The 11,325-nt window shown below is 43.8% G+C and overlaps 1 protein-coding gene across 3 annotated transcripts in view; it reads left to right on the forward strand.

The window, feature by feature from the left end:
* The window catches only part of Bub1b (BUB1 mitotic checkpoint serine/threonine kinase B), a 60,156-nt gene extending 50,583 nt beyond the window's left edge, over positions 1-9,573 (forward strand). For all 3 annotated transcript variants that reach the window (XM_031371455.1, XM_031371456.1, XM_031371457.1), the window contains 5 exons: positions 2,051-2,200; positions 3,738-3,880; positions 5,762-5,936; positions 6,835-6,941; positions 8,309-9,573. In XM_031371455.1, coding sequence (XP_031227315.1) covers positions 2,051-2,200; positions 3,738-3,880; positions 5,762-5,936; positions 6,835-6,941; positions 8,309-8,540 — 807 coding nt within the window. In that variant the 3' untranslated portion in view covers positions 8,541-9,573. The remainder of the gene's footprint in view (positions 1-2,050; positions 2,201-3,737; positions 3,881-5,761; positions 5,937-6,834; positions 6,942-8,308) is intronic.
* The last annotated feature ends 1,752 nt before the right edge of the window (positions 9,574-11,325 follow it).

Consider the following 11,325-nt stretch of genomic DNA (forward strand, 5'->3'; position numbering starts at 1 on the left):
TTTTGCTCATTTCCTTCACCTGTTTGATTGTGTTTTCCTGTAGTTCTTTAAGGGATTTTTGTGTTTCTGCTTGAAGGGCTTCTAGCTATTTACCTGTGTTCTCCTGTATTTCTTTGAGGGTGCTATCTATGTCTTTCTTAAAGTCCTGTATCATCATCATGAGAAGTGACTTTAGATCTGAATCTTGCTTTTTGGGTATGATAGTGTGTCCAGGACTTGCTATGGTGGGAGTATTGGGTTCTAATGATGCCAAGTAACCTTGGTTTGTGTTGCTTATGTTCTTACTCTTGCCCCACACCATCTGGGTATCTCTCTTGCTACGTGCTCTTGCTAAATCTGACTGGAGCCTGTCCTTTCTGTGATCCTGGTTGTGTCAGAACTCCTCAGAGTCAAAGTGTCTCTGGGATCCTGTGACCCTGGGCTTGTTAGGGCACCTGGGAGTGGAGCTTCCTCTGGGTATTGTGGGACTGGCTGCAGAGTTTGCACCCAAGGTCTGCTCAGGGCACGGGCTGGCCCAGAGAGACCAGAAGGAACCCGAGCCACTGGGCTGGCAGGTTCCTGCGTGCTTGGTCCCGCTGGTCCTAGTTACTCCCACAGTCCTATCCTTTTGATAGTTTTTTACATTTCTTTCAAACAGGGAGTATTTCCTATTCAGCTGAGATATTAATGAAGGTTTAAATTGGTTTTTGACCAGGTGGATCACGGTGCTTTCCACCAAACCTGTCAACCTTAGTTCAATCCTGGAAACCGGCAGGGAAGAACATTCCAACTCCCACAAGTTGTCCTGTCACCTTCATACCTGTGCTATGCACACACACGCACGCACACATTCATACCTGTGCTATGCACACACACGCACATTGTGTGTACAATAAATGTCTTTTTTTCTTTTTCCTTTCTTTTTAAAGATGTGTTTATTTCATATATAGGAGTGTTCTTTCATCATGCACACCAAAAGAGGAAATCAAATCCCATTACAAATAGTTGTGAGCACCAAGACCAGCCAGTGCTCTTAACTGCTGAACAGTCTCCGTCCCTCCCTTCCCACCCCACCACCCCTCCACACACCCCCACTCCCCACCCCCATCTGGCCTTCTGCCCTAAACTTAGTGGCTTGTATCAGCTAGCCTCCACCAACCTTTTTGGCCATCCACCCTTAGTGCAGGCTACAGGCCCTAGCTGCCCCTGAGATCTTGATCACCGCACGGATTGCATGATTGCTGTGTGCTTCTCATTCCAAAGCATGGCAGAAAAGCCTTCTCTCTTTTCTTGTGTCTTCCTATTCCTCTTGGGAACTGGAAGTCGTCGTCGTCCCCCCTCCCCCGCCCCCCCATCCCTTCCGTCCAGCAATTGGCTCCCGACCTTCTTTATTGACAAATCAAGAACCAATTAGGGAACAGAACAATTAGTATCAGAACCTTACATACTGTAGAGAGAGTTCTAGGCCATCCAGGGCTGTTGCAGCATTCTCTCTGTCCAGTCACATTAGGGCAGTGACAGGTCAGTGATTGGACAGGAATAGAGAACCAGGAGCACATCATCATGGAGGCAGGTGAACAGGACGATCCAGACCCCTCGTGGTTTTAAACAGCCACAGGTAGTTAAGGTTTTTACAAGGTTAGAATAATTGGGTTAATACATTATCTTTATCATTTGGCTCTGAAATTATTGTATTGGCATCTTGTAAATTGTGGTCTTATTTATATGTAAACCTGACTGGATAATTTAGCCTTAAGAGTAATGTTTCTACCGAGTAACTAGGCGCTAGATGACTGATTGTGGGATGTGTGAAGTGTTGCATGTAAGTGAGATGATCTTGCTAGCTAGGAGAAAATAGCCTGCCAGGACATAGTGATGTGGCTGGCCAGTACTGGTGGCACTAGAGCAAGAATGTAGTCCAGCAGGCCAGGAAAGATTGTGGGGTGATCTTTTTTAATATTTCCCGCAACACAGGGCTACATTGTGAGATCTTGTCTCCAACTGTGTTTTCAATCTGCTAGCCATCAGCATGTTCTAATTGCCCTTTCATTTTAAATATTATGTCTTACAGGCGTCTTCTCAGCCTATCCCCTGGGATTTTTATATCAACTTCAAGTTAAAGGAGCGTCTGAATGAGGACTGTGACCAGCTTTGCAGCTGCTTTCAGTACCAAGATGGCTATGTCGTTTGGTTCCAGTATATAAACTGCTCTACCCTTCAGGTTTGTGATAATACTTCACACATACTGCATCTATGCAAGACCTTCTATCCAGGGCTGCAGATGGCACAGCAGGTGTGGCACGGCTGCCACGTCTAATGGCCTGAGTGTGATCCCCAGAACCCCAGTTGTGATATTGTGATGAGAATTAAATCCTATTAAATCGCTCTCTGCTTTCCACTTCCACATCATGGCATGCACACACACACACAGATAGATAAATGTAATTAAACTTTTTTTTTTTTTATTGTTTTCAAGACAGGGTTTCTCTGTATAGCCCCGGCTGTCCTGGAACTCGCTCTGTAGACCAGACTGGCCTCAAACTCAGAAATTTGCCTGCCTCTGCCTCCCAAGTGCTGGGATTAAAGGCATGCGCCACCACTGCCCGGCTCATAATTAAACTTTTAAGATACTTAATACAAAATTCCTGTCAAGCATCTAGAAATAGGCCAGCCAAGTGGTGGTAGCGCACACCTTGAGTGTCAATATTAGGGAGGCAGAGGCAGGAGGATCTCTGAATTCAAGGCCAGTCTATAGAGCTAGTTCCAGGATAGTCAGAGCTACACAAAGAGAAACCTTGTCTCAGAAAAAAAAAAGAAAAGAAGTAGTCCAGTTTTAATTTTTATTTATTTAACACTTAGTGTGTGTGTGTGTGTCTGTCTGCATGGTGTGCATGTGGAGATCTGAGGATAAAGTCAGTTCTTCTGATGCATAAGTTCTAGAGATCAGACTTAAGTCAGGCTTGGTGGTAAGTGCATAGATCTGGCTGGCCTTGAATTTATGGAAGGTTTTCTGCCTCAGGCTTCCAAGTGCTGGTGTTACAGCATACCATCTGTAGAGAAAGACAAATTCAATTAAAATTTAAAAGTATTGATGACTCTTTTCTTAGGTAATGGTTGGTTGATTGGTTGGTTTTTAGTGTTGAGGATTGACAAGAGCCCAATACACGCTAAGCAATCACTAACTGTATTCCACTTCTTATACAAGTGGCTTTGATCAAGTACCTATTTGGTATTTTTTTAGCATTTTTATCTTGAGAGATGGGGAGGAAGGTGCAGGGAGGAGAAATGAACAGGTCACTTAGCTAGAATAATTATCAACTCATATTTAAAGTAAAATAAAATCTGTATCTTGCCTGTAGTGTGTCCCTTGAAACCTTTAGAAATACAGACACAATATATCATTTTATTCTTTGCTGTGTTCTTCAAGCTTTGCCATCAACATAATTTTTTAATGTTTTATGTGTGTTCGTGTGTGTGTATGTATACATGTAGGTAAACATGCATGTGGCTATTAGAACAGCTTGCACGAGTCCTTTCTCTCTGTCCACCATAAAATTTCATGGCTCTAAAAGGATTTCCAGCTTGGCAGCAAGCATCTTTACCTTTTCTTACAGTCTTAAGGAGACCTCGGTGTTCCAGCTGGGGCGGGGATCCAGCTGCACTCCAGCAGGAAACAAGGGGCATGCACGCCGCAGTCGCAGAGCACGTGCTTCGGATGTGACAGCTGGAGAAATAGCTTTCTCTCTTTCTGTTTCCAGGATCTTCTCCAACACAGCGAATTTGTTACTCATGAAATAATAGTGTTGATTGTTTATAACCTTCTAACGATAGTGGAGAAGCTACATAGAGCTGAGATAGTGCATGGAGACTTGAGTCCACGGAGTCTGATTCTAAGAAACAGGTTGGTCCTTTTTTTTTTTTTTTAAAAGATTTTATTTATTTATTTTATGTGTATGAATATACTGTAGCTGTATAGATGGCCATGAGCCATCATGAGGCTGCTAGGAATTGAATTCAGGACGGCCCCACTTGCTCCGCCACACTCGCTCCGGCTTAATTCACTGTACATGTCTTCAGACGCACCAGAAGAGGGCGTCTGATCTCATTACGGATGGTTGTGAGCCACCATGTGGTTGCTGGGATTTGAACTCAGGACCTTTGGAAGAACAGTCAGTGCTCTTACCCACTGAGCCATCTCGCCAGCCCAGGTTGGTCCTTTTTATTTTCCTTCATTGGCTGCCTTTTTTTTAAAAAAAAAAAAAACATGAATAATTCTCATATTTATGCCTTTAAAAAAAAGCATGTGAGAGTGTTTTCTCTGCTTGTACGTCTCTGTACCACGTGCATGCCCAGTACCCACAAAGGACAGAAGGCATCAGCACCTCTGGAACTGGAGTGACAGATGGTAGTGACGCTGCCCTGAGGGCGCTGGGGACATATAGGTGCTATGTGTGTGAGCATATAGGTGAAGGGGTGCTTGCCTTGCATGTGTAAAGCCCTGGGCTCCAATTGAATACCAGGAAAAAATGTAAAAGAGCATTATCTTTTATTTAACAAAATTGGCAGGAAATATTATATAGTTATAAGCACTCAAAACCAGAGAACCTTTTATTTGTTACTTTTAATTATATATCTACCTATCTTTTTTTTTAATGTGTGTTTGTCTGCATGTATGTATGTATGTATGTGTACCACATGCATGTTTGATGCCATTAGAGGTTAGAAAAGGGCATGAGATCCCCTGGAACTGGAGTTACGGATGGTTGTAAACTGCCATGTGGATTACAGAAATTGAGCTCTGGTTCTCTGAAAGAACAATAAGCACTCTTAACCGCTGAGCCATCTCCAGCCCCCGAGAAAGCGGCTTTTGAAGTCAGTTAGTTTATTGTGTACACAACGTGAGGAAAATGAGATTGTGAGGTAAGAGTAGTGAAGTGTACTGCTCAGTAGTAAAGTGATTGCTAGCCTGGGCTTGATCCCTAGAGAGAGAGAGAGGCTAGCCTGGGCTTGATCCCCAGAGAGGGAGAGAAGGAAGGGCCGTGTTGCCCGTGGCAACACTGGTAGCTAAGTAGAGAGCTGCTTTATTAATTTGTGAGACACTCTCTTAAGCTTAGGAAAAAAAATATTTTAAGTGATTATAGTTTATAAAAGCAAAATTAGGTTGGATCTATGCCAAGGAAAAATGGGAGCTACTGTAAATTATAAAATCCTTGTGCTGTAGAGATTTGTGACAGGAAGAGTGTTTCCGCCTTGGGCACATTGTTTCTGGAGATTCCTGCAAATAACTAAGGTATGAAATACACTCATTTGATAGTAAGTTTGTGTTTTGAAGTATTTTCTCATGAAGTAAAAGATAGTTACAAAAAAGTAAGATAAAAATGTGGTATTGGTTTAATTGAAACAGGAAATTTAACCCTATAGATAGCAGTTCACTAGAAAATGAGCTTATAAATAGTTTACGACACTTCAGAGGTAAGAGGACTGTGACCTTGAGTGGGGATAACACTTGTAATTAATGCATGTCCTTGCTGCATAGTTTAAAAGCTTGAGAAGGTTCTGAGGTGCCCATGCACTGCGGGTTAGATTAGATTCCGGTGACCAAAGAAATCTTAACCCTTTGGGCTGGCCTTGCCATCACTCGATGTGTGCATTTTCATAGCTAACCACTGGAGGGCACTGTTGGCAAGGCTAAGATACACCTGTAGACCTTTCAAAAAGAAAAAAGGCGGCTCTGCAGCTGCCTTCACAGCCTGCTTCTGTTATCTCCTCTGAACCTCCTTAGAATCCACGACCCCTATGACTATCTAAATAAGGACGACCATGCTGTGAAGATCGTGGACTTCTCCTACAGTGTTGACCTGAGGGTGCAGCTAGATGCGTTTGCCTATAGTGGCTTTCGGACTGCGCAGATCCTGGAAGGACAAAAGATCTTGGCTAACTGTTCTTCTCCCTACCAGGTAAGTGGAAGACAAGCTTGGACAGATATGGAGAGCATTCTTAACCTCTTCCTTGACTAGCTAAGCCATGAGAGCTGGCACCCGCTCACCTAGATGACCCAGCTTTCAAATACTGTATCACCATGTGCCTGATAGTTAGCCATTTTTCCTGTCACAGTGCTCAGGAATATAAGCATACACATGTAAATACATAATGTGTGGCTTACTTGCTCCGGCCATTTCTGTACCTCACCATCATTGTCATCTCCTGTCAGCCATTCCTTTAGCCCCTCCCTGTACAGTAAGAACTGCAGCCTGTGCTCCTTGCACATGAGTCCTGGGAAGATTGAATGCTGTGCTGTCTGTGAGGATACCAGGATGGGTGTGCAGTGTCTCACATGACTGTATCATGTGCAAACATAGCTTTTGACTTAGTTCTAGATCTAAGCATCTGCTGACTGGATGCATAGTGTGTACCTGAAGTGGTCTTGTGGTCACAGCTGGGGGCCATGCAGATAAACTAGGTGTCCTCGTGTGGTTTGGTAATCCACAAAGACAATCTGTTGTCATTGGCTCTTAAAAATAACCCATTAAATTGGCCAGTGGTTTGCTCATGCCTTTAATCCCAGCACTCGGGAGGCAGAGACAGGCAGATTTCTGACTTGGAGACCAGCCTGGTCTACAGAGCGAGTTCCAGCACAGCCAGGGCTACACAGAAAAGCACTGTCTCAAAAAATGCAAAGTCATAATAATATCCCTTAAATTATCTCTGATCATTTCTTTGGGGATCTTCTCCCTGTCCTGTAAAGGTAAGGAACATCTGCTAAAGTACATGAGCTCTGTCAATGCTTTTCAGCTCTGTAAATAAGTTGATAGTAGAAGCAGAGAACACTGCTCATGGAACGTCTTGTGATTTCAGGTAGATCTGTTGGGTATAGCAGACCTAGCGCACTTACTGTTGTTCAAGGATCACCTGCATGTCTTCTGGGATGGGCTCCTCTGGAGACTCAGCCAGAACACCTCCGAGTAAGTACCGGCTCCTGCGGGCATTCTCCCCACCCCAGCAGTTTGCTCTCTCTCTTCAGTGGTCTCTGTGGTGGGCAGCCTGAGAATTTTAAACCAAGTCCTGTGGTTAGTGTCTGCAGGGCACCCGGGACAGGGAAAGGAGTGGCCAGTTGAAAACAAGACATAGACTGCTCAGACTTTAGAGCGTTTCTTAGCTTAGAAATAACAGCATTTTAGAGGAATATGTTTTAAAACTAATTGGTGTTAGTCTTTTTAACAGCTGCATTTATCAAAAGTCTGTTGTCTTTTGAAGTGAGTTAAAAGTTTCTAAATTGATTGACTTCAGATTATTATCTATTTAGTGATTAGATAGAACCAAACCACCAAGCAATCTCGCAGTCTCCTGGGGCAGAAATAAGTGATCTCTTAGGCCTGTGTAGGAACTCGATAGATACCTTACTACTGCTTTAACTCACCTTTGCCAATGGTTTCTCAGCACAAGCTCACCAAGTAATGATGTACTGCCGCCTGTTCTCAATTTTTTTTTAAATTTTAAATCAGTGTTGAAGATTTAATGTCCCTTCCCTGCTTTCCTCTTCAAAACATTAAGTTGTATTTTCTTCTTCATTTGATTCAGAATTTGGCCAATCACATTTGTCTCTTGCATGTATTTTTAAAATAGGTTTGATCCTGACATGGTGGCTCAGTCCTTTAACTCCAGCACATAGAAGGCAGAGGCTCAAGGCCAGCCAGAGCTACACAGTGAGGCATTGTCTCAGACAGCAACAAAGATAAATAAGTTAATGAGATTGCTTGAAGGATACTTTGAGATGTGCGGGGTTAACGGGCATCTTAGGCTAGCTGTGGACCTACTAGGTGTGGTTAATGAACACAGGCAGAAACAGACAGATGTGCTGGCCTTTGTCAACCCCCTGCCCTCTACAGCAGTACATGTTTTCAGATAAAAGACAAAGAGAGTAAGAGCAAGTTCAAGATTCAGAGAAGTGAGAGTAACGAAGCCTGAGGTGGAAGTGATGTCATGACCTGCAGTGAGAAAGCCAGCGGGGGGAACGAAGTTCTTTTTCTTTGACCATGTATGGAGGAGAAGTGCTAGTACATGTCATTGCACTATAGCAGCCAAGATCCGTGGGCTCGGGCGACAGTGGGTTTCCTTTCTTCCATGTGTGTTAAGGGCCACCATGGCAGACTTGTTTTTGTAGTTCTTCCCTGTGCCTTCAAGAGTGTTTGAATGATCGCTGATCTTAGATTTCTTGGTATTACCATATATCACTTTGGCACGTTAATCTACTGCTGAGTTAAACTGAGGAAGAATTCTAATGTTCACATGCCCGATCTTGATAGAAATTATTTTTTTATTTTTTTTTTAGGCTAAAAGATGGTGAATTGTGGAATAAATTCTTTGTGCGGATCCTGAATGCCGGTGACAAGTCCTCGGTGTCTGTTCTGAGGGAACTGGCAGCAGAAATGGGTGGGGCTTTTGATGCCAAGTTCCACAGTGTCCTGAACAAAGCCTTGTGGAAGTTGGGGAAGGTAATTAGTCCGGAAACTTTGCTTATTCAGCAAGACAAGCAGTCAAGTCTCTCACAGAGCCCTGCCTAAGCCACGCTGTATTGTGAAGAACTGGTCTGGAGCTGCTAGGATTTGATTTAGAGCACACCTAGACACATCTGCAGTCCTTCACCAGAGGGTCACTCTCAGTAGCACGGCTTTTAACAGATGGTTGTGCTCTGGCAGCCTCATCTGCTTTACTCAGAAGGATTCCATATAAACAGCTACTTCTTAACCCTCTGGCTTCTGCCTTTTCTCTTTTGTAATTTTGTAACATACTCTTCCTCACCACGTATTTTATAATAAAATAGTTTTTGTTACATTTCTGCTGCTGGCATTTCATCTACAGCTGCAAACTAAGGTGATAAATGGTTTCATTTTGGAGAGGAACTACTTTACTGTGGAAACTTATGTATCCTAGATTTAGAGTAGCTACTTTGGGGTTATAAGAAGGTAGCTGGCCAGCCATTTCTTCAGCTCTCTCTGGCCTTCTAGCAGGTGTCCAGAAGGAAAGCAGGTAAAATGATGTACACAGACCAACTTTAAGTTCAAAGGTATGTTTTATATTCACAGTATAGGGGCGCATAGTAGAGTGTTTCCAGTTTTATTTGGTATTGCCTAAAGTGCTTACCATTGGGAACAGAGTACTCAATGGCCTGTCATTTCATACAGGACACAGGGCTGCTGAGGGGACAGAAGACAGTTTTACTTTAACGTTAGGAAAGCAGAGGTCAGTACAGAAAGGACTGAAGTGGGGACTAATTTGGAAAACAGTAAGTCTGACGGAGTACTGGGCACCCAAAGGGGCACACGGCTGCATGTGGCCTTAAGGCTTTTGTTTCTTCAGTAGGATAATAAACATCATCTGTTTATTTCACCCCAAAACATTAGTCATCTGATGTGCGTCTGTGCTAGCGCCTGAGTCCCCTCTACTTGTCACCGTTGTTGTTCTAAGCTTGTTAGAGAGCAGATTCCCTAAGTAAATCTCTCAACTGAAACAGTTAGGCAAACGCTACAGGGTGAGCCAGAAAAAATGTTTTGTATCTGAAAGACAATAAAAATAAATATTTTCCTTCAACCAAAATACAACTCTGCAAACATCTTCAATTTCCTTCTTATACTGAAGATAATAGATGATGAAACTGCCTTTCTGTAGTCAAGTCCTCCTTAGTCCCAGTAAGGGAAATTGTATTGCCCAGGAAATTGAGAGCCTTTAACTTCAGTAAGCTTCTACCTAGTGAATTCTTCAGCAGTGTAGGCAGCCAAGTTTCTGTGTGAACAAACGTTGTTTCTGACAGTACAAGCAGGAGCGGGAGGAGCCAGGGTACCCTGCAGCTGAGTTCCCTCCGACTCCTCCTCTGAGGACAGGAGAAAATGCCACCTCACCAACAGTGCCTGTTGTCAACAATGTCTGCCATCACTTCAGTTTTGTTTACAAAAGCATAAAATCACAAAATAGAATCCTTTCCATTTCCCTTTCATTTATTTTTGAGCTAGGATCACTGCATGGCACAGACTGACATCAAACTCCAGGTACTCTGGTCACAGTCCCCAGAGGGCTGGGATTTCAGGTGCCCACCCACCAGACTCCCTGGTATTTGGTGCCTGTTGTCTTGGGTGAAGGAAGCCTTTGTTTTTATGCAGAGTCTTCGGGTGGCTCTCGATCTGGTCTCACTAAGCAGATTGCTGGGCCTGGGAGAAGGAAAGAAAGATGCACATCTGGGAAGAACAGGACTTTCCCTGATTGGAAGAAGACAGTGGAATAAGGTCTCCCCATTGCCAAAGCAGTTTGTGCCCTCACTCGCTTGGGGCCCTGGTAGAGTCATCCTCCACTAGTCAGAGTGTCCTAATTGATGCCAGACCAGAGTCTGGAAGTGAACTCCTTCCAGTCTGCTGGAAGATGTGGCCTATTGCTCCAGCTGTGATCTTGGGTAGGTCGGAAAGCCTTTCAGGGTTAGTACAGGCCTTCAAAATAACTTGATGTCTTTAGGTGAAAGTCTAAGGCAGGGACCATGAAGGTGTGCTCTTCATTGCAACTGAAAACGAAGTCTTGCTCTGCCAAAAGTTACTCTATTCTGACTTTACAAACGGCTCCCTACTGAGCAGGTACAGCATGTTTGTAACATGACAGACTTTGACTTCAATGAGGTCAGAGGCATGGAAGCTGTGTGTTTACCATGATACAGATGAGTCTGGGTAAGAGCACTTGCCACCAAGCCTGATGACCAGAGTCCTACACTCTACATAGTAGAAGAGAGCACAGACTCCCACAGGTCATCCCCTGACTCCATACATGAGCGTGTCACACAAGCCCATACAAATACACACATACCCACAGTAAATAAAACCTTTTAAAGATCACTGTGAGAAAGGATGGACTACACGGTATCCAGTGCTGAAACCATGAACCCTGTGCTTGAACTCTCCTCAGTGCCCTGTTAGCCAGCCCAGTGCGAGTTAAAGACAGCTCAACACCACTTCAGCCCCTCTAACCCCCTCTGGTGCCTTGTGCAGGGAATATACTTTATATCCTTATGCTGTGGTCTAACCTCTTGTACTCCTTGTTCCCTAAACCAGTTTGGATAAGTCAATTTAAGAAAAGATTTTAAAAAAAAAAAAAAAAAAAGATAATGGCTCATGTAGCTCATGCTTGAACTTAGTATGAACTCCTGCCTCCCTCTCCCAAATGCTGGAGTTACTGGCATGTTCTACATCCAGCTTGAGATGGCTTTGGAGTGTTTGCTTGGTCCAGGACTGGAGGAATGTGGAACCATGGAGGTGTTTGCATCATCTGCTGTCTGCATTATCTCAGGTTCTAGTGACTTGCTCCTCCCCC

The sequence above is a fragment of the Mastomys coucha genome, unplaced genomic scaffold (assembly GCF_008632895.1).
Source record: "Mastomys coucha isolate ucsf_1 unplaced genomic scaffold, UCSF_Mcou_1 pScaffold15, whole genome shotgun sequence".
Lineage (NCBI taxonomy): Eukaryota > Metazoa > Chordata > Mammalia > Rodentia > Muridae > Mastomys > Mastomys coucha.